Source organism: Nesoenas mayeri (assembly GCF_963082525.1).
Source record: "Nesoenas mayeri genome assembly, chromosome: Z".
NCBI classification, from domain to species: domain Eukaryota; kingdom Metazoa; phylum Chordata; class Aves; order Columbiformes; family Columbidae; genus Nesoenas; species Nesoenas mayeri.
In genome coordinates, this window is record NC_137542.1 from 30,913,419 (window position 1) to 30,937,956 (window position 24,538).

General features: G+C 40.8%; 1 protein-coding gene across 1 annotated transcript in view; it reads right to left on the reverse strand.

Moving 5' to 3' along the window:
• Positions 1-24,057, reverse strand: part of ROR2 (receptor tyrosine kinase like orphan receptor 2) — a gene marked incomplete at its 3' end in the record, with an annotated part of 144,992 nt that extends 120,935 nt beyond the window's left edge. Inside the window, exon 1 of the mRNA XM_080362410.1 lies at positions 23,862-24,057. Within this exon, the coding sequence (XP_080218536.1) occupies positions 23,862-23,949 (88 nt within the window). The 5' untranslated portion in view covers positions 23,950-24,057. The remainder of the gene's footprint in view (positions 1-23,861) is intronic.
• Positions 24,058-24,538: the final 481 nt, after the last annotated feature.

Below are 24,538 nucleotides of genomic sequence, written 5' to 3' on the forward strand. Positions count from 1 at the left end.
CAAGGAACACTGTGAGGACTCGGTTTAAAAAATTTAAAACACAAAAACAACACTTCAGAATATGAAGTGTCAGATTCATCATTAAATTGTCAGCAAAATGTATTGGGCTATGTTTGAAAATGGAAACGGCTAGCCAGCTCAAAAACTGCCAGCAGTCCATCACTTACATACACACACATTTGTCACAACAAACATGTCATTTTTTTCTACATTGTGGTTCAAAGCCCATTTATACATCTATTGCAGAATGGTGAACGCTGAATATGCCTCTCAAACAGCTCCCATGGTCCATGTGGTGTCATGGACTTTAGTGCTATCTAGTCACACTGGAAATCCTCATACGGCTGTTGCCACAGACACCCATTGGGCAAGTGATTTCCATCCTGGTTGGGCACAGACACCGCAGTCAGATACTCAAAAGCTGCAGTACATAATGCAGGACACAACTGCATCACAGTATCCAATGCCAGAGGCAACCCACAAAGCGCTCAGCTTCAAGTGTGAGAGTTTTGAAAGCAAGGTGATGCTCATTATCTGAATGTTTAGGTAGACCTCCAGATGACCCCAGAGGAGTCCCACAACACATCCATGCATTAAGTTCACTTGACAAATGGCCACATACATTGTCTTTTTCCATTTCCAAGTGCTCCTTAGGAGAACAGCAGGCTTCATTTAAACCTAATCTGAAAGAAACACTAATGCATTTCATTCCTTGATGACCACATCAGTAGATGTGGTGCCTCATTAACCTCATCAACAATGTTGTAACCAAGAGGTGATAGAGGAATCTTGCACTTCAAAAGTATCCAGCTCAGTACATGCACTACTCAAACTGAAATAACAATCATAGAAACATTAAAATAAAAGTCTGGTAAACTTCTGGTAGCTGAGCTTCCACAGGACAAGATGTGCTAAATGTTTTCCTGAGGCTTTCTTTAGAAGATAAGATACTGAGCTGCGACATCGACACATAAGCACCACATGCTCCCAAAACTTCAACAACAAAACTAGTAACTGACTTGTAACAATTTGGAGCAAAAAAAGAAAAAGAAAAAAAAGAAAAATCTGTTTCCAGATCACAGGTTATCTCTCAGCAGAGTAAGCAATACAACTAGTTCAAGTAAAACTCAGCCTGAAAAACCAATCAGATGGTGTCACAGTAATCTGAGAAGCCCAGGAAATGCCAGAGCTGTCAGGCCACCACCTTCTCAATAACATTTTCCCCAAATTAGAAACTGGATACACTAGGTCTCTAGTTGGCAAAAGTCCCAGCCTCAAATGATAGCCTGTCAAACAAGAGAAAAGGGCACTCTTCCATCCCCTGCACTACTAACAGGAGGGCCTGACAGTCTCTGGAGAGCAGAATCAGTGCTTCACCACAGAAAAATGACAGGGACACACTTTTATTTTCTGTAAAGTCTGCATTCCCCAGCAAACCAATTTCTTCATAATTCACAAAATGAATCTTCTCTTCAAAACGCTCCACTTCAGGGTGGTGGGTAACATGATCTATTGCTATGTAATACACTTCACTGAAATTATAAATTACAACTGGGATTTCATTAGGAGTGGAGCAACCTGATTACTGAGGTGATAAAAACCCCACAGTTACTCTATTGCTAAATAACTTTTAAGTGTTGATCCCTTCATAATAATTCAAATGGGGAAAGGTGTTGGGAGACGGAGCACTAATAAATGGTCGATAAACCTTTTTCTAATAGATGTTCTTGTAACAATAAAAACAGCTGTTTCTAAATCAGATGACAATGTCAAGAATGCCTTTGCTCACTTCTCTCTCTTTCCTGACCTTGAAGGTGGCTGAGGGCTACAAGAGCTCCTTCGAAACATATCAAGATAAACATAGTGCCACAGTTAAACATCCCATATGTCTTTATTTTAACCAGGCCTTTGTTTTAGCCAGATCCTAAAACTTTTATGTGGCTTCCAGTGGCAACGTAAGTACCCCAACCCCTGTAAGGAAGCCGGTTCACAGCAGGGAGATGTGATCTCATCTCTGCATCATGGGGAATGAATGCTCTGCAGAACATCTTGTGGCTGTGAGCACCGTGAGTCTCCAGAACACAGTACTTCATGTGTATCTCCATTTCTTCCCTGCCCAAGAGCCTAAGTATCTTTCCAAAGGAAAAAGAAGTATTTAGGACCAGGGCATACCTAGTCTCACCCTGACATGAAATCAAAACACGCTGGGATGCACATCAGAAGACACAAATGCGCAAGCGTGTCCTGAAACATGTGTCTGCAACGTACAACAGGTCATCATCGAAGACATCAGTGCAAAAGAAAAAGGCATCAAAGTAATTGACACTGATGGAAATTCAGATAACCTTAAATATGCTGTAGAGCATTTTTACGTACAGAAACTGGGGTATCAGGTTTAACTTAGGGTGAGGCTATATAGCTTTTTGTATCAGATTCTCCTGAAATGCCATTTTACAGAGACATGGTATGCCAGTATACTTGAAGTTAAACATTTACTACACACTTGAGAGAAACAGAACACTAATATAACTATGGGAAGAGGATTTTCTGGATTCTCTACAAAGGCCTCAGAAGTATACAATCACCAGAAGAAAAAAGGCAAGATATTTTTGTATTTTTCAAAATGAAACCAAAAAACCCACCTCCATTCCTATTCTTAAAGAAGGACTACTTGTTTAAATATATCAGGATGAATCAACTTGAAGAACTGTCTTTTGAAAGATTTACTAGGAAGTTTTTCCCAAGCAATCTGAAATTATCACTCTTGGTACAGCAGAAAATGGTAGGAAATAATGTGTATTACAAATACCATTTTAAAAATTCCACTAGCTATGTAGGTTTTGTGGTTTGTTTTTTTTTTTTTACTTTTGGATAAAAGCATGGTAGCTACTAGAGACTGCACATAAAACAGATTTCAGAAAATTACAAAACAGATTTATGTGAAAGCATGCATGGTTAATTCCAATTAATATTACTAACATGTCAAAAACTTGTGACATACAAAAAGTAAAATAAAATACTTATTCAAATGACAAAATAATTTGTACTAAGCCCCAGTGAAATTTACTGGAATGGCACATGCAGGTGTAGTTTTTGGCATCTATCAATCTGTGTTTTGGGATAAACTAACTTCACTGAAGAAAAACTGTAAGCCAAGCCTTTATCTTGCACAAGCCGATTTGAGACAGGAGCTCTAGTTTGGCAAACTTAAAAGCTGGCTTTTAGTGAGGAAAACCAGACTGCGGAGGAGGGGGTAGGGGGGAAGTAGACCAGACTACATCAAAATGTCACCAGACTGACCAATTCTGCTAGGCAAAATAGAGACTGTATGCCTTCATTGACTTTCTGCCTTTAGATCACGGGTGTCAAACTCATTTTCACTGGGGGCCACATCAGCCTCACAGTTGCCTTCAAAAGGTCACATGTAATTTTAGGACTGTATAAATGTAGGGCCTTTGAAGGCAACGAGAAGGCTGATGTGACCCCCAGTGAAAATTAGTTTGACAGCCCTGCTTTAGATCACATACCTGTCATTAAAAGGACAGCAGCAGGACAAAGAAATTAATCTTCCTATCTAAATCTGAAACGTATAGCACCAAAAATTGTTATCAGGGAAGAAAATACTAAGCCATGATTGAGAATTCAGCTCGCAAATATGAGAATATCCAATGAGGAGCATGGACACCATCTTACTGCAAAACAGACAGTTCCTCCTCAGGGAGGAGAGGAGTAAGGCTTGCAAGTACAAAATAAGAGTTTGTGTCACAGTGTTGAATCACAGACCTGAAGATGCAGTAAGGGGGTAGCCAGAAGGCACCTGCTAGGACAAGCAGGCTAACAGGTTGGTGAAATCCTTGAGATAGAAGGAGCCAGTGCCTTGCAGGCCACCTGTACCCACAACAGGTCACCGATCCCGCCAGCGGAATGAGCAGCCTGTACAGACAGGGACCATGCAGGCATGGGGCTGTGCTCACCACAGACTGCAGCCAGACGCCAGCATCACCTATTCAGGGAGGGCTACAATTTGGACTCAAAGTGCCAAGGAATTACTGTGAAGACAGCAAGGCAAACAGACAAAACTGGGATGGACACCTTCAGCTCTTCCTTCTCTCTGTGGATGGCAGCTTGCTGATGTCAGTGAAGGGCCACCTACTACCAGTATATGCAATTCACCCGCTGCTTCCCCAGCTACTGCTGGGCAACAGCCACAGCATGGGGCAGAACAAAATAATCTCACAACCTACCCCTTCAGACTTCCCAATCCACGTGACAGACATCAATCCAACAAAAAAAGAGAAACCTGAACGCCAGCTAAAGCAAAGTATTCAAAGCATATAGAAAGACTAAGGACAAGTATCCAGATTATGCAGGCTAACAATCCTCCAAAATTTAAAGCAACGTTGTCAAGAATTTGTGCCTTCACACAACGTGAATAAACTTTTCACCCAGTATTTTCCAAGCATCGTGGTGAACAGAGCTAAACTCAAGCAGCATCACTCTAGGTTATCATCACTAAATCAAGTATAAATAAGGTCAGTTAATAGACCACAAGCTTCATCACAGCACTTAATTTCCATCCTAGCAGAGGGTGAGCAGTTTTGGATCTCTTGCCACTCTCCAATAATTAACTGTGTTGTGGAGGCCAACAGAGAGACACAGAGAGCCATCGAGGAGACCTCAGAGCCATGAAATAATTTTACTTTTGAAATGTGCTTAAATAATATTTCAGTGTGAAGAAACAGACATCTTTACTGTGCACTACATTCCTGCCATTCCAGTCTGTCCACAGGTTTCTGTTCATGTTCTTTTTCCTCTGTATACAGAAAGCCTTCTTTCTCATAAGACAGATTGCACAGAGAAAATTCAGAGCAAGCTACATTTTCAGATGACGTGCTTGAAAGTTTAAATTATTTAAAAAATACTATCCTTTAAGAAAGGGGAAAAAAAAAAAAAAAAGGAGGAGGAGAGAGATGTAGACCAGATGGTGTGGGAGGCAAACCAAAACAGCACAAGGGTTATTAAATTGCATCCACTTGGAACTCTTAACTGGCCAAGAATCAGCAAGACTTGTTTCCAAGTGAGTGAATACTCAGGACTAAAACCCTCGGCCTAAAACTAGCTGCAAAATCACTATCAAAAGAGTGACACTGTAAACATATCTATCTATCTATCTATCTATATTTTTTTATATTTTTTTTTCTTTTAAGAGAGTTTTATTTGTATGCCTGCCACAGTTACAACAGTATATTGGAACAGAACCATCTTTCTGATGGGATAACATGAATGCTGGCTTCTACGCAGAGTAGACTCCTCTACCACAACTATTCTTCTTCTACGTGATATGATGAGAGAAAAGGTCACAAAGAACACTTAAAAATTTCAAAAGCACGTCTTTTTTCCAGTGAAAGCTGCAAATACTCTGTAATTCTGAAAATGGAGTCACTTAAATTTAATAAGCAAGTTTAAACATCCAAATTAGAAAATTCTGGCCAAACTGCACAGCATACAGGCATAAATGTTTCCCAAATTTAAAAAAGCAACATGCATTACAACAGCTCATATTTACTGGCATACAGAGAACTAGTTTTTCTTTTTTGTTCTTACATTCTGAACTATACAACTTTAAACACTGTCTGCTGATAACAGAAAAGGGGGAAGAAAAAAACTCTTTTTAAATGTTCAGGACTAGAGTAATACACCTGGAAGCTTTATCAAATTTGTCAGCCTTTCAAAGAAACAGATGTGCTAGAAATACATTCACCTAAATCATATTGGGCAAATATAACTGCAGCTCTGTTCCTGCTGATCAAGGGTAATTAGGAAGAAGAGTAGTTTAAACAGAACCAGAGTTCTTGAGGCTAGACAACACTTTAACAACCCTTTCTGAAAAGCAGTTGAAGTATACAATGCAAATAAAAGAAATCACAAAAGGATACATTGCCTGTTAAAGGGAAAGGGCTTAGGTCAGGTATTATCAGTAATTACAGCTATATAGCCTCATCTTCAAAGCATTAAACAACAAGGATTCTCAGCTCCCCACTGACTCAGAGTATCATTCCTATTATGCAAAGAGAGAAATTAGAGTGCTAATGGCAACCTCAGGCTGCTAAGTCAGTCCACATGAAATCAAGCATTACAGGCAGAAGTTTGACTCATATTTTTTTGAATTAAAAATCATGATTCTTGAAAGGTCAGGAAAAAGGAAAGATTAATGCCACTGCAAAGCAGAACTGCCGAAAGAAACAATGTCTTAGTCAAATCTGTTTTTTTCTTTGGGTGTTTAACTTAAAAGGCAGAGTAGTCATAGTGGAAAATGTCCCAGGGTGAGATGAAAGCTGTAATATCCTAGGGCCCTAAAAACAAAAGATGGATGAGAAATAACATATATTTTCTCTATTTCAGTTATTTTCTTCTAACAATTCAAGAAGCTGTAGGAAAAGGCAAGGTTAAGAGACTATCTTAGAATTCCAGCTTTCTTTAATCTCCCTGAAATCAGAAGTTATTTCTGCTGTCAGTTATAACTGTGGATGGGTATTTGGTAATAGAAGTAAAGGAAAGGGTATCTCTGAAATAATGCTCAAAAGAATATTTAACATTTAATGTTGTTAGTTCTGCTCTGAGCGGGGCCTGGACCTCTGAGGAACTGAGGTCCCCTCCAACCCTAATTATCCCAGATTGCATATATTTCCACTTCATTTGTCTGTTCAGAGTCTAGCCTAACTAATGCTTGACTGTTTTAACTTTTTGTCATTCCTTTCACTATTAGATTAGGTCATCAGTTAGTCTCACAGCTGATCATCTGCCCCTTCAGGCTGACCAGTGCTGGCCAGGCTCCACATGTGGGTGCTCTACCACTCTCAGAAAGACTTGCCCCAGTGAAAACACAAAAGTAAACCTAAACATAAGCTAACTGCTGTAAATTAAAGCAGACTCAAGACAGAAGTTTCCTGTGATACTTGCTCCAGTAAGATAAAAAAGCAAAACCAAGATTTACCTTTAAATTCTGTCTCCACAAGCCTCATACTGATGAGTGACCCTGAGAGCAACAGGTATAGGACAATACACTACTAAACTAAGTCAGAAAAATAGCCATTTAGGCAAATTAAAACTACTAAACTTCAGGGTAGCCTGCACTTCCTTCTACACATGTGAAAATCTACACATTCATTAGCATATCTACCAGGATGGCACAAATTAGGGACAAAGCCAAACTTTTAATTATCTTTAATTTTAACCAATTTGCCTTTAGTATCAAAAACAATCACCATCCTGTTAGCAAGCTAAAATACCAAAGCTTTCTGATTTACACTTAGGAAAAAGAAATAAGCAAAACTAGTAACGGATGGTTATAAACTGTAATCAAGTAATCTAAACAATAGCATTCACGCATCTCTTAACCAAATTTTAATAGAAAGACAAAAAACAGGTATTTTGAAGTCCAATAATAAGCAATTGCAAAGACATACAAAAGTCCAAGATTAAATCAGTTCCTGTATCTTGATCCGTGGCCAGAGGAATGTTGTTTTTCACAATATCTATATTGCTTCAAGGGGAGGCCAGTTGGCTTGAGTACAGGCTTTCTAATCTAAAACATCTTCAGGAACTAGAAACTTCATCTGTCAAGTCTAAGGGACCCTAAATTAATCTCTGTTTGAATGTTTAATAACATCCTCAGTATGACTTCATTGATTGTCACTTAATGCCAACTTAGCACAGCTCAAGACAGGTTTACACTTTTTGTAGTATTGCCTTTTAATACTACAAAAAATATAAGTTGTAGTATTACCCTGTAGCCAGCATCAGCCTCTACATTCTGCCCTCATATAAACAGAACAAAGGACAAGAGGGAAAAAAGCATTGCAGATAAGATGCCCTGCTAGTATGTGGCATTCCTTCTGTAGTCAGCCAGTATGCAAAATGCCACTTGGAGAAAAGGAACTGTGCTGCCACTTCCCTTAAAGGTGTGCATGTTTCCTGGTATGCACTTCCTCCTGTAAATTTAAAAAAAAACCCAAACAACTTACATGCACTTACTGTGAGTAAGCTCTTTCTTCAAGGCAGGCCAGTATCTTCACAGCTGCCCTACACATCTATGAAAGCTGCTTCTCTGAACTCTTGGTGCAGGTGCTGCTTCCTTTTGACAGGAGCAGGATGAGTGCCTGGGTGGTATTTTAGCTTTCTGGTTCCAACAAAGCTCTCTACCACTCAGTCTCCTCTGCCAGATCAAATCCCTGCTCCTGTGCACATAAAAATTTCAAATTCTTCACAAGCCCCAAAGTCTGTCCTCCACAGAAAGACTTTGAAAGCTTGCTATTTCCTGAGTGAACAATGGCATATGGAAATAATGACCAATGGAAATCAAGCAGGTCGAGTACTTTAACTTCATCTTGGTAAGGATGGAAGCTGGAATTGCCCTAAAAAAAAAAAAGCCTTGCCAAATTTGCTGTTCTGTTCCACAAATATTTCAAGCAACTACCTCAGGAACTTTCTAATCTCTAGAAAGTCACATATTGGTAGGAAAAATACTAATTTTCTCCAAACATATACTATGACTGTTAAGTTACAATGGTTTCATGATTCAACTATTCCACAGCTGTACATGTACATTTTCCTGTTTTCTAATAAACCCATTTTAACAAGAGAAGATCTTAGACTCAGACATTTTAGAACAATTGTTACGTTTTCTTCCAGTTATGACATGCCTATTTTTCTCATATGCTTTCTGTTTTAACCTGCAAACAGAGTTTTATATGCCTCTTTATAGTTCTGGTTAGTATTAACTTGTTCATGCGACTGGTCTAGAAATGCTGTAAGTTTTTGCCATTTATGCTGTGCTGTCTGTTCCCTTGTTTTAACCAGTAATCATTAAGAATGAACCACAGGCCAAAGCTACATAGATGCAGGAGGTTACACATTTGCCAAGATATTTAAATGCAGTACGAGGAGCTAAAATTTCATCTATTTGGACAAAAATATAAGCAAGCTCATTGACTGACTTCTACTTAAATACAAATCAACAACAGGAATTTCTGATAGAGGGTTTTTATCTTAACATTATGATTTTTATATATATATATATATATAAAATTTTACCAAGTTCTCCATTAAACATCATATTAAGCACAATTATGCCCAGTGCCACATACTCCTGGACACATCATATAGAAACTCTTGCTCACAAAAAAACCTCTCCACTCTCAGCACACTTCACATAACTTCCTCCTGCCTCAGTTCCCTCATTTATGGCAGAAACAAGACCATCTCACCTTTCTTATGCAGTTTGAAAATTAACTAGTATTTAGAAAGTTCTTTCACTTAGCAACAGCACTGTCAGCAGGTGTTACTGACTCCACAAAACAAGGTATCACTAACACCTCCAACGGTGTCAGTGAATTGCAACTCCCTGCTCTGTTTTATATGTTGAACACTACTGTTTACAGAAGTAGCACAGAAATTCATACCTGGCAAGTGAAATGCCTTTCAATTCCAAGTTCATAAAGTTATACTATAATCATGTAGGTCTGACTTTTTCAATATATCTTGTATTCAGGTGAAAAAAAAATATATATGTTCATTGAGAGAATCTGTTTTCTTACAAACTTAAAAACTCATTATTACCTTCAGCAAACTGGTATAAATGCTAACATAATTAACAGACTCCCACTATGTTTTGTACAAGAGGCACAGGCTGCCTCTAGAACAGCACTGCTCCTCACGCGATTCAGAATACCATCAAATGAGAGACAGACAAATGTCTGTCTCCATCTATTCCAGCCTTATACCACATTGCTGTATTAATTGCTAGACTACAGACAGAGGTGTCTATTTTGTCATACAATCTGCATGTGTACACAAACTTTGCAAGGCACAGGTAAAACTGTTTTATTTGTGGTACTAATTACAAGAGATATCTTTCGAAAGATTGTTAACCATATAAGATAACTGGTCTACAGGCAAAATAAAATGCAAAATGTTCTTATGAAACCAGGTCTTCTAAAGTTCACCTCAGCAGGCGGCTGCTGGGGTGGTAAACAGCAGAACAGTCTTTAATAAAAACAGTTCTGTAGCACCTTAGTTCTGAACAACTCATGGTTCATGTATTTCCTTCACTCATTGTTTGCCAGATCATTAAAACCATACAATGAAACAGAAACCATCTTAATGCAAAAACACACATTAAAGTCAGGAAAACAAATCATCCTGAAGTTTTCTTTTCAGTAGGAGCTATAATCATACACATGAAAATACAGAATACAAATGGAGACTAAAGCAACTATTCTACACTACACAAAGGTCTGCCTGCCTAGACCAAGAAAGAAAAATAGGGACTCCACAAAAGTGGATGTTTAGGTAACTAAAGTTCAAGTAAAATGAAGCCTCCGAGAATCCAGTAAAAATGATTTCTGCAAAGCTGAGCTAGCACTCTAATTAAACATGGCCAAGGAATTAGTGATACAGTTTACTAATTATTTACTTATCGTATAAGTTTTCGTCTGTTATTTATTGTAAAATTCAATACATCACATATCAGGTCTGATAAAGTTTGCTGAAACCACTGGAGAGAAAAGGGCTCACATAATGTTTTTTTAGTACATGTGAGAGACACAGGGACAAACCACTAGTGGTTCATACATGCAACTGAAATCCCAAACAATGATGTTTCAAAAACTTTTGGTGTTGGAGCAGTGGTTCATACAGAATTCCTTTTAAAATAACTGCATTTGCATTCCATGTCTGGGGAACATCTAGAACACAAAGACTTCTGCTGCTTTGGGTCTTAACTACTACAGTTGTAATCATCTCAAACAGCAATAAAAACTATGCAAAAATGAGGGAAATGTCTGCTGATAACACTGCTGTTGTTAAATGACAGACAACACACTCCCTAGTGAGTATCACAGATGCCAGCTTCAAATGCTTACAAGGATTTAGCACAGTATTTGATAAGCCCATCGAATAAGCCTTGAGTACTGAAAGAATGAGCTCAGGTTCTTAGGTTCCTAGTCTTCAGCTGTTTTTTACAGTTTGCATGTAGAATAGAAGTAGGAATCCAAACTGGTTTCTAAATCAAAAATTTTCCTCCCTTGGATAGCTACTTGCAATTTTAATCTATTTGAAATTCTTTTCCTATAGTAGAGGTTGAATTACATGCATTTTGAGCAGTTCCAGATACTCTACTCATTTACAAGGTTACTAAAAGATTAAAACATATAATTTGAAGCTGAATTACTTTATTTGCTAGTCAAACAGCATTTTGCCCCATTCTAGAGACTAAATTCACCACAAAGCAGAGAATTCTTACCACTTCATAAATATCTTGTTAATAGCTAAACTATGACCTCGGTAAGACACTTCATCACAAAACAAACAAAAAAAAAAATCAACCAAACTCGTTTTTGCTAAAGCAGCAAAACAAACTGTAGCCTTTTCAGAAGGGAGGGGAACCATGATGGTGGTGAGAAAGATGACTAATAGTATAAATGAAAGTATTGGCTTTTCTTCTATTGGGACTAAGGAAAAATCCTTTCCAAATTATGGTTTTAAAATAAAGACATTTGGAGGTCTCAAGCCTTGGTCTGTTTTGGACATTCATCCAAATCCCTAAACCACCACATATTTTAGAAAAACTTGGCATAAAACTTTGCACAGAAAAGCCCAAGACTGGCCTGACTCAGAATTACCAAAGAGAGTGGTTTCAGCAGTTCAAAGGAGGAAAAAAAAGGAGGGGGGAAGAACAAAATGATTGATAGATAAATAGACAGACAGATAAAAAACACACACTAAGGACAGTGGCACAGAGAAAAGAGGAAATTTTAAAAAAAAAATGACAAAGTGGTTGCGTACATCAGACATGCGCAAAGATGAAGGAAGTCATAATTTTCTGTATTTCATAACTACAGAGTTGACCTTAAGAAAAAAATATAGGTATGTTTTCCTAAAAAAAGTAGATTCCACTATTGTTTCTACACTATTATGGCTCTCAAAGTGACAGGACTTGTAGATGGTAAAAGTGGCAATGACTTCCTTCATGTCTGTATCCACTTCGATTGTTTAAATTGGGAAAGGTATTTGAAATATCCAACCATGGCAGCAGACACAATTTCACCTCCCTCCATTTTCCTCAGTAAAACTTGCCATACAACCCATGGTGAAAAATATGACCAATGCTTACGTTATACGTCCTGAAGAATAAAAAAGTAACCACAGGTGAAGACAGGACTGCCCCAAGCACAGCATGGTGCTATGTTCAGTACCTGTTACCACCAGCCACGTTGGCCAGGCAGCAGTAGAAGTTTCTAATTCTCTGCCAGTCCATGCTTATGAGCATATTTGCCTCCCTTAAACTTTCTGCTACAGATTCTCACAACCCTAATCCCATGTCCACACCTCAGACATTTATTTTTGCCATAAACTGGATCTTTGTCCACCTCCTCAGCTCATACAAATCCATCCACCCCAGCCTGCTCCCCATCTCACCCTTTCCCGGCTTTGCTCTTCCATGCCATGCAAAAAAAGTACAGATGCTGATACCAGCAGTTTTTCGGGCAACATCAATTATGAAAGAGCATGCTAATGGATCAGTTACTCACCGAAAACCATCTGTCTGGTGGTACTTTTCCTACCTGCAATTCAGGCTTTTCTTTTTTTTCCCCAGACAGCGAGAAACAGCCACTGTAGATCACTTTGAAGTACTTCCTGTCATTGGCAAGCAACTGCAGCTTATTTGTGAATTCCTAAGATCTAAACTACTATGTAGTGGGCAAATAACCAGTCAGAAAGAAAGAAAAATAAATAAATAAATAAAAACAACAACAACAAAATGGTGCATGGAAAAAAGAAATCATAGGAACAGAAAAGTAAAATGAAGGAAGAGGAGGAGATAATGAGAGTTGCAGGAACAGAGGACAACCCTGGAGAGACAATGAGAAGTGCACATATATATTCTTACACTAATTCTATAATTCTAAGCCAAAATCTTATTTCAGATAAATATTAATGCTTAAAATTGAAATTATATCACATGCTCCCAAATGTACAGTCATTTTAGTTGTCTTAGTCTTGCAACATGCAACTACTCACACAATATGGCATCGTAAAGAGCAAAGAAGCAGAAAAATTTTAACCAGTGTGAGATTAAAGGATACAATTTTAATCCGTTAAATTCAGACAGACATGATATTAAGAGAGAAACTACCATTTGCAGTAAATTTTCTACGAGCTTTGTCTGAACTCAGAAAAAAAGAAATAACTGATTCTTTGAAAAGGTCTGAATTCTGGCTTTCAAACTGATGAACCTCATTCCCTGGTACAGTATGACAACATACCTTACCAGGGTTGCAAAACATGAAGTGAGAGAAGGGCAAGTTATTTAAGAAGAAACCACAGAAGCAGAGACTCAGACACGTCACAAGTGTTTCTGCTGAGGGAAGTTTAATTCTCAAGGACCATAATATGACAGCACCTGTCCTGCACTGAATGACAGTGTGAAGCTGAGGCACCAGCAGGAAATGAAGCTGATCATCAGTTTGGGGGGAACTGTCCCACATGACATTCTCATAGGTGAAATATGAAAAAATTATACAGAGGTTAATGCCAACTCGTTGGGAAACCATAATGAGAGTTGACTCTCAGTGCTTAACTGATACAATGGAGTTTCACAAGTTTCAGTGCTATGGATATCTCCCTTGCTGAGTTCCACAGGCTACACTAGGGTGTTAGGTGTTGCCAGTGTTCTTACCTTAGCAAATGAAATAAAATGTCAGAAAAAATTGTATGGAGTGAGTGGGAATAAAGATGCACAAGTGAGGCAGAAGGTTTTGTGCTAAAACCATTGCACTGGTACCAAATGGGGACTTGGAAACAATTTTGCATGGAAGATCTGGAGTAGATCAGAATTTGCGCAATACCATCCTGCCACAAAACAGTCAGACATCACTCTGGGAAATAAAAACAACGTCATCTGGTAAATATAGGAAATAATACTCTTCCTTTAGCTGGAACTGGTGCAGCCTGAGCTGGAATATGCCAGTTTTGTCAGTGCACTTCAAGAAAGATGTCTTGGAGCAAATTCAATAGGAAAGAGTAAACACGACCATGAGATTCAGAAAACAGGATGAGGAAAGGCTGAGAAAATGGGAGAGGAAAGGGGGTGTCCAAGGAGAGATGTCTACAAGGAAACAAGGTAATTTTTGAAAAGTGTTTGTTTCAAAGTTTGAGAAACTGTTCCAGAGATCACAAGCAAAATAAAGTACTAACATAAGGTGTAGAGGAATAAACTGTAAGAGGAAATAATGCACTTAAATTACAACCAAGCATACATAAGCACCAAGCCTGCATGCTTGCCTGTGGCAGTCACTCTGTCCCTATCACCTCTTGAGAACAGATTATACCAGCTACAGGTGATTCTGTCTTGAAGAACAGATAATCCAACCTCTCAAGGCCTTTTCCAGTCCTTTTATTCCCTAATCATGCTGTGGTTACAGAAGATCTTGAGCTTCGTAGAAAATGTAACGAAGATACCTGAAGAACTTCTACGAAGCCTAATACCACAGTACTGAAATTTCACTTTTCTGTTTATTTCTAGAATCAATAAATCACCTGCCAATGGCCAGCACAAAGATGACATCTCAAGTATTTCACTGATCACTAAAGACTTGTCTGCAGGAAGTTACTACATCTAGTTTACTCTGTGGTTTCACACAGAACTAGAACTTCCTAATAACTGCCTCTGTTGACACAGTAGGTGACACATGTGAGGTAACGTTTTCTGCTTTTTGTAATTTTGAGTATGTGCTATGAATTGACAACTTTGCTTTCTGCAGTACTTTCCTGTATGAACACATCCTCCTGAAGTTCCAGAATCAAAACTGGCCTTTGGATTACAAACCAGGATAACTTCTGAAATCTGCCCATCCTAACTGCATGCTCTTGTCTTTGACTGGTACAATTCTCTTCAAAGAATTTTCTACACTTGGTATGTTCTTAAGTGACACATTGACAAAAATATGCTTCTTTTTCTCAAGAGCAACATTATCCAAAATCTCTCTAGACGTAAAATTTGACAGAAATGTGGGTGTTTTTTTTTTTTTTCCTTGTTGCTTTGGAAACCACAGTTCATGAACTTTGTAACAGATTCTCTGTTGCCTCTGTTAGGGAACAGATTTCTGAATCTTATTTCTACATTGACACACCGAGAACAAGATAAATGCGAGATCAGCTTTAGAAAAACAGGTTGAATTACTATCCACCATTTCAGATATTAATATCCAAATTCACTGAGTTTGCAAAACCAAGCATAAAAAACAGACTCACCCTCTTAAGATATTTATTAACTACTGCTTCTGGTCTGGCTGGAAATACTTTAAAAAAAAATCAGCTTGTTGCATTAAATTGCTTCCAGGCAGAGCTAGGACACAGTTATTTTTAACATTAAAACAACAGCAAATATATTTTCCTGATGTAGGTTTTGTTCAGATCCTGTTTAAGCTTGTAATTTTATCTACATAATACTACTTTCCTCTTTGTAAGGGATTCTGGTCTATCATGAAAGGAGTCATCACTAACCACCGCTATAGCTACAATTTTTAAAATAATTTTTAATGTTTAAACTCACCCTTCAGCTATTGAGTTCTTAGGGTACCACAAACGATTTTTATTTCCCACTCCCCAGTAAAGGAATTTCTTATATGAACATAACCGTCTGGTTTCTCTGTTATCAACTCCTCTCCCTTTTCTTTTCAATTTTATGAAATAAATGTTTCATTCTAAAACCAGCGTGATTTGTATTTCTCAACAGAATGCTAAAAGATTTAAAAGAGTAACTACAGCTAGATACTAGAAATCTATATTATTTTCAACTTAGAATATTCAGTTATTCAAAAATTCAAAGAGAATACCGAAAGTTTTGATAGATATTTCAAACATTTACAAAACTCTCCTTTTATTTCACTGTTTATTGTACCAAAAAGTCTGCCTTGTTTTATTAACACATTTATTAACAGATCATTCCCTCTTACCTAGTACAAAGCAATACAAACTTTGCTGGAATCCTAAAATTCAGCTTAACTGCTGGACATTCAACTGCTCAAATACAAACAGAAGTGACAAACAGTGAGAATAACTATATGACAACTAATTAAACACAAAGATTTTTGAGGCAGGTGAGATTTTTCTTATTTAAACAGCACAGGTTCGGCTCAGCTCTGCAGAATCCGTATCTTAGACAGCCATCAGTTATAATGGTATTGTGAAAGTGGCTCTAAAATTTCTAGCACACACAATTATGTTAATATTTCTGCATATCACACCTTCTATCTCTGAGAGTATAATCCCACAGCAACTTAAACTGCCCTGTGCTGGGGCTGCCATGTGCACTCACTCCCAGCCCTCTGGCCACCCAGCCTGGCCTCTTGCCCACCCAGTGTGGGAGCTGCTGGGGACAGGGGGTAAGTCACTTCAGGCAGCCGACCCAGCACCGCGTTGGATTCTGCAAGTATAGTTTTTGTCCAGTCAGCTCTCTGATACGCAGCTTGGGTAGTTTCACACTACTTAACAATTACATCTCAGGGTAAGTGCACCTCAAGGCAAATTTCTATAAAGAACAATGCTTCTCTAATGTAACAGCAAAATGTGGAAACCAACACACAATTAGAATCCGAACACAACTGTTACTGCATTAAATAAAATAGTATATGACATTATATTTGGGTCATCTATCTAAAATGTGTTGGCATAGTCTTCATTTACCTTTCTATGTTTCTGGGTTTTTAAGGAGAGATAGAAGTTTACTAGATACAGAAACATCGCTGCCACATTATTAGCTCTAGCATTGTTTGATTTTTTTCTATAACACAATTCTGCCATATCACTTTTCTAAACTAGAAACAACAGTAAAACCATTTGTTAACCTATTCCCCAGAATACACACTCTCTCATTTTAAATACTACTAAATCTCAGTATTCTCTTTACATTGTCCAACTTTTTGCTAAAACTTCACTACAATTACTTATGCAGAAAATTTTATACTTTGTCAGGGCCTCTTAAGTTTTCAAACTGTTTTGTTTATTATTGGTTCATAAAAGAGATTCACAGAATCTATTTTAAAGTCACCCAGCTGTTATAGTCCTGGGCTGACAAGTAATACTTCTCCCCTCTGCCTTTTTCTCATCTTCTTGCTCTATTCAGGAAAACTTTCGATACACTCATAAGAGTCATTTCTCATGCAAATCCAGACTAATCTGATGAATGTTCGTAGAAAAGTCCTTCTTGGCTTTCTCCAGATGTTGTGTTCTTCTAGTATCAGACCTTCAATTGTTCTACGTCTAAAAGAACAAACCGGTGAGGTCCCACATCACATTCATCTTAAGGTGGCACTGCTGTGACTCAGACCTCGTGTCCCTCAGTGTGCAGCCCCTTCTGCCAGCACTGGTGATCACACAGACAACTATTGTAACACTCTCACATCAACCAATAACAGGTGATCTCTTTATATACCTGTATCTTACTGGACATACATTGACCAGGGTCTGTCATGATTTATTAAACTGTACTGAACAGTTTGCAACATCAGACAAATTTAAGACAGAGCACACAAAGAAACAGCAGTGACCAGCATGATAGTACACAACTAGCCTAACCTTTAAATGGGAAATTTCTAGAGACATCACAACAAGGAAAGATAATCTTTAGTTCTGTGGCTACCTATGGGAAGCTCCTGTGAAGCATGGAGGAAGAAACTAGGAAAGTATGTACAGACACTGTGAGCGAAACGGAGATTAATTAATTCTGATGTTGGAAGCCACTTCATCTTAAAATAATACTTACCAGATGAAGTGTTAAATGAACAACCTAGAATAGTGTTGATGAGGAAAAGAGGCAATAACTTGAAGTTACAGAATTACATGTTCATGCTGCTTGAACAAGTGTCTGAACAGACCATTTAAAAGACAGAAATCTAAATTCAGTAGAGGTTTCATAGATATGACAATATACACACAGATGTTTGTCTTTAAGAAAGAATATTGAATGCGTTTGCTCTTTTTCTTTACAAGTTCACCTCACCTGAAGTGGAACTACCAAATCCAAAAGGTACTTAGACACATGTTTCCCATGTAAAATTGATGGAGAGCTCAGTGACAGTGTTTATTCAGTGACCTACAGGGACCCTATCTCATTTCCTGATTGAACTACTCACACTTTAAAACTAGCCACTGGCCAAACTGGGGGCTGGAACAGTTTGCCATTGATTTCACTTCACTGCTCCTGCAAGCAGTACCCTCACAAAAGATCTTCCAGTGGCTCTAGCAAAATTAATATAGCGGAAAGAGAAAAGGTCTTGTCTCTTTCCATCGAGCTGCTTCTCTGTTCACCTCTGCCCATGTAGTCTTCCACTCCTGCAGAATCCCTTTGCCTTATGATTACTTGCCAGCAGAGCCAGCTTGCTGGTTTAACTAAATAAGCAAAGACCTCCAGGTGCCACAACCATGCAACCTTCAGGGGATGTCACTTGGCTCTGCTCTGGAATCAGAGGGAGCTTGTGTATAAGACCATGCTCATTCTTCAAATACCCTCCACTGAATCAGTAGTATTGTGATATCCTTACTCTTCCATCAGCTATTGTGTACCACATTTCTTCACCATCAAAGACAGGTCTGCATTGGGACAGTTTATACAGAAAAAAAAAGAGAGATCATAAAAATAAACAAACACTTATTCAATCACCAAACAGTAAAATAGCCCCTTTGTTAAGCAATGCACACTATCAATACAATACATGTGCACAACAGCTCATGCAGATACACACAAGCTAATTTTAAACCAGCTCAGAAGCATGGAAACTCTCTGCAGCACATCCACACTTCTTCAACAGGCTGGGCAAATCGCTCAAGCCTAGTGCTACTACCCTGTGACCTAGCCAAGCCTCGGTGGAACACATCTACTCACCCCCATCACAATAACAGGGTACCATTAGCCAAAGGCTTTTCTGCTGCGATTTCTTGTTTTCATGGAAATTACAAAGCAGATGTGTTTGTGTTCTTAAATGAAAGCTTTTATCCACTGCCAGTTAGAAGAAAAAGTAATACTCTATAGCTAAGGGGTCACCATGACTGTTTGAAAAGTCTTTTACTGCCACCAGGAAAGTCACATACAGCCATTTTTAGTTTCAAAAAAGATCACCAGCTGGCATCACTTGGAAAAGAAAGTGGAAACCTTTTCACAAACTAGCTGAAGAGGACAAACAGATACAAAGAGGTTGGTTGTGAGTCAAGTCTGTGGAGGAAAAAGGGAAAAACTATCCAGCAGGATGTTTGTAAATGAATATTGGTGTATGGCAAAGGCCTAGAAAAAGTAAACGCAAAAAGCTGGTAACGGATATTTCACTTCAAACGACTTACACGTTTAGACAAAACCAAGAGGAAAGACAGTCACTTAAATTAAATTGTTGTTTGTCCCGAATGGTTACTGGCCGTGCTGCACCCGTGGGCAGTACGAGTAACAACTAAAAGTGGGATTAACAAACAATGCGTCTTCTTTCAGTGCAGCAAAACCCTGCCATTCCTTTTCTTTGAAGCTTTAACTACTTTGTAGTCACTGGATTAGAAGACTTGAGGACTTGCATACTTTCCAGACATGCTGAGCCTAATGACAACTTCCTTTACAAAGCAACAGCCCCACAATGAATAAACAAACTTAAATAGCAAGCCATCCTTTGCACAGAGAACATAGTGACAGATGCTATAAATCAGATGAGTACTGTAAGTAGCATTTCTTCCCTCTGAGCAACCGCACAACACAGAATATCTGTAAAAATACGTATGTATTAAAAAACAAAGGAAGTTTGCTTAATATTTTTCTTTGCCTCCATTATTCAAAGTAACACAAAGAGGATCTTTGAATTCTCTCAATCAAAAGTATGATCAAAGCCTTCAGATGCTGACTGCTTCTAGCTGACACTTTTATTGAATATAAAAGTTTAAGCCTCAGAAGATAAGCCATGAAAAGAACTCTACAGGTCTTCTGTATAGAAGATTCTTGTAGTTATCAAATAAAACTCAGTATTTATCACTATCCTTTTCTTTTACGTTTCATTTGCATTGACTAGTGGGCTAAGTCTGACAGTTTTCCAATTAGTGGTCAAATATGCTTCCATGCCAATGACAGTTCTGAAAGCTATTCACACCTTACACACAGTGCAGTGAGTTTAGAAAAAAAGATCAGCTTTCCTGCAAACAACTGGAAGCTCACTAAACAGGATTAATTTGCCTCGTCTGTCAACTGGTCCTTTTCTTCCTGCATCTTGCATTTCTATGCTGTTTACAGCAGAAAAGAGATTAAGGAGAGAACTGCAATTCCATTACAAATGCTTAACATAATCAAGACACTCAAGGGGGAAAAAACATTCAGTGGCAACCCTTGACCCAAGGATGCTTCACCGCTACACTACTTAATGATTTAATTAATGCATTAATTAATTAATTTAATTAATTAAGACCTAGAAAAGGTCTGATTAAGGTTCGACCTAAAAATACTTCGTGTAGTCACTTTTATTTATTAAAAGATATATGGTGGCTTATCTTATTCAAAGCTTTATTACCTTTCACCAGGTGACCTATGTACAATTTCCAGAACCGAACCTCATTTATTAGAGGGACGCACAGTTAAATCTCACGCAACATTAAAGATTCAAGTATTTTATAGCTTTTTGTAGTTAGGCATTTAAAGGCATGCAGAAGTAATCTATACTTGTATTCATTTATCCACTCTAAAAAATTAGGATTTTTTTCTTTATAAAATTAGGTGGAAGTTTACAAACTTCAGTGCATGAAAATCATACAAGAGTTACCATTATGTTTTCATTCCCAGACATTCTGTTGACAAAACTTTTGGTTGTGTTTTTAAATACAACATTCTACATAGTTTGCAGCTCACATGAGTATTAACTTCAAGCCGATTAAACGTCCTTTCCTATTTAATAGTAAGGGGCCAAGTCTATAAACCGAGTACACCGTGCATCACCAATTTCAAAAAACTATGATCCTAATTTCTGTTGCCTCTTACTTGGTCATATTGTAAAGTGAACACTCAAAATACAGAAATAACATTTTCAAAAATAGGCGTTTAAATGAAATGTAGATTATCAAAGACTCGGTTTGCCATTAAGCAAATCTAATTAAACAGAAGAATACCGCTTAACAACAGAAGTACACAAGTATTTATTGCTGGTATTACGGGCTCTCAAGCACCGTGCCGCACGGTCAGTGAAGAAAATGGAGTCTCGAACTTCATGCCTGTCGAAGGATACCAAATCCACATTTTCCACAGGTAGCTGAGGCGATTATTACAAGCCCGTTTACGGGGTACCATTATAAAAATAAATAAACAAAATTTAAATCCCCAAATCCGTTTTTAATAGCAGTTTGTGATTTGAGGCTGCCTCCGAGAAGGTTGAAACGGTCTCACCAAATGTGGAATGTCTCCTGACGGCACACGCAGGCACAGCGAGCAGCACCACTGCCCACAAAAGCCGACGGGGATGCGTTGCCGCGCTCCCAACTCGAGCCGCCTGAGCTCTTTTCTTTTTTGCCCATTTTTCGGCGCTCTCCCCCCGCAAGCGGCTCCGCGCTTGGCCCGGCGGTGGCCGAAGAGACCGTGTCCCCCCCGGAAACAGCGGGGGAGCTTCCAGGAGCGCAGAAAGACGCTGGCGGTGGCAGATGCATCAGCGTCGGTGTTCACGGGCTGCAGGGTTCCAGGGGAAGGGTTGCAAGAGAAGGAAGGAAGAAAAGAATCTCCGCGGACACCCTGCAGCCTCCCTCCCGCTGCGTCCAAAATAACAGATTCAGCTGCTCGGGGAAGAGAGTGGGAACGGGGACAGAAAGCCTGGCACCTTCTTTCACAGCCCGCGGAGGCTCACCGTCATCCGACCCGCGGCCCCGGAAGGAGGCGCAGCTTTCGCCAAAAATTCCCCCCCCCCGCCCCCCTCTGTCGGCAGAGAGACCCCCGGAGCCCGCGACCCCGCAGGAGAGGCAGGGCAGGCCGCGCAATTTGCTAGCTGGCCCCCCTTCAAAGGGAGCAATAAAAGCACTAGGAAAAATAAACGCGACGTGAACTGACCCCGAATCCTCGAGCTGTAACACGCTCGCCTCCCGCTCTGCCCCCCCGCCCCGGAAAACCCCCAGACCTCTAGCTTTCTGCTGACCCTCTCCCCTCACGGTAACACAACAAATGGCAAGACCTAGGCCCCCGGAGCTGAATAACAGGAAATATAGGCATCTGTCACCTCCCGGGGGGAGGTAAATGGATTAGCGAAAGCAACAAAGGGTAGAAAAGCCCTTTCAAACGTGCAATTGATTAACAAGTCCCCTCTAATCTGCAGCATCACTGTTTTTCCTTAAAGACATCATCGGTCTCCTCCTGCACTTCGGTGCAATTAAAGGCAGGAGAGGCGGGAGGGGGAAGGCGCTGCTTGCCCGCCGAGCTCCCGCACTGCCCGGGTGGGGATAGCACGGGAAGGGTGACAAACCTGGCATGGAAGTGGTGCCGCCTGACATCTCCTCCCTTAGTCCCTGGGCAAAAGGCCCCGGGAAGGAGTTTGTGTGCAAGGTTTATCTGCTGCAGAGGGGGAGAGAGCAATTTTCCAGATAATGGTTTCACGAAAGATCAAAGAGCTCAATCCGGCAGCTCCTACCTTCCCGGTGCATTTCACATCCCAAGGAAAACGAAAACGTTAAACCCCCCCCTTTTCTGCTTTGAAAGCACCACACATCTTATGCGTGAGTGGAGAGGGAAGAAAAAAAGAGGCTTAGCAAAGTTTATGCGGCTTCTTTTGCAGGAACTGTAACTCTTTACACCACCGCGGCTCTCCAGCCCAGCACGTCCCTAAAAATCACGGCGCTCGCCTCAGAGATGCCGGACAAACTGGCAACTGTTAAGGAGCCGCACTGCCGCCGCCACGGCACAAGGTCAGATGTTAATAAAGGTAGTTTATTCAGCCCTAAAAACAGTCGCGGAGTTCGCTGAACCGAGTCCTAGTGTTTCCTGAGTCTAAATGCTGACCTCCTCAGTCCCCAAGGGTCGGACAGGTATACAGAGGAAATGGGACCCTTTAAAGCTCAAAAACACACAGAAAGTGATCCCGCCGAGTCTCCATCAGCTGCAAGAGCGGCGGCTGCCCCCTCGCCCACTCAACTTTAATCCCCACCCCTTCCTCCTCGTTCCCGCTGAGATTCTGGCAACACTCAACGGCCCAAATAATAACACATTATTATAACCACTCCGAGGGGAGGGGTGGAAGGCGGGCAGAGTGAAGGAGGAGGCTCCACTCAGTGCTATCCACCCTCGGCAACAACAAAACCCAAAACTTTTCCTTTGTTTTCTCCTTCTTTTCCCCTCCCCCAGTCGCCACCAACGAGGCTCGATGCGCTGAACCGGCGGAGGAGAGGTATGAAGCGCCCGCCGCCCCAGCGGAGCAGGAGCGGCGGGATGCGATCGGGGAAAAGGTTTTAGCCAGCCTTCCTCAGTGCAACCACCGCTGCCCTCGTCTCCTGCTATCCCCCGCCCCCTCGTAAAAGAAAGAAAGAAAGAGGGGAAAAAAAAAAAAAAAAGGCAAGGTCAGGTTACCATTTTGCCAAGAAGAACCAAGGAGGGAAAAAAAAAAAAAAAAAAGGAAGAAAGGAGGGAAGAAAGAAAAAGTAAGTGACCAACACCAACCACCACCTGGGGATGCTGGCGGCTCCGCCGGTCCCAAGTGAATACGTGCAACTCTCCTAGACACACGCGCAGCTTCCCCTGCCTCCCTCTACCCGCACGTCCCTTCCCGAAAAGCAGTAGCATCCTCCCCGCCAGCCGGCTTCCCGCTCCTTACCTGCGGCGCGGACGCGGAGGAGCCAGGCGGCCGCCAGCAGAGCCAAGAGACGGCCCGCCGCCCCCCGCCGCCCCGCTTCGGGGACCATGCTGCCCGCCCGCCCGGCCGCCGCGGCAGAGAGCCTGCGGGGTAGCAGCGCCTGCGGCCGCAGTGGGGTCCGGCGCCGGTGCCGCGGGGGCTCGGCGCTGCCGCAAACTTCTCCTCGGCACCGCCAAGCCGGCCCTGTGCTCCCGCTAACGGACTGTCCCCGACTGGGGGCGGAGGAAGCCGCGCTCCTTTCCCCTCCTCCTCCTCCTCCTCCTTCTCCAGCATCCCAACGTCACTCGGGACAAACCCGGCAGCGGGGAGTGGAAAGGCGCGGAGAGGCGGACAGGACTGGGACCGTCCGGGCGCTCCGGCACCCTCTGCCGGGGGCAACCCCGCCGCGTGGAGCCCGCACCCGCCTTTCCCTCCGCACAGGGACAGGGAGAACTGACGACCCCCAGGAGCCAGGCAGGGCTTGGGCCCCCTCGGAAGGGAGAGTCCTGCCCCCACAAGCCTCTGGAGCCTCCAAGCTTCCCCAGAAGAATCCCCAAAAATAAGCGGGCGGGGGCGCGTCGGCCAAACGCGCTTCTCCCCTTTGCCTCCGTCCAACGCCCAGCATAATCGGCACCGCACACAACGTGAAGTGATTGAAA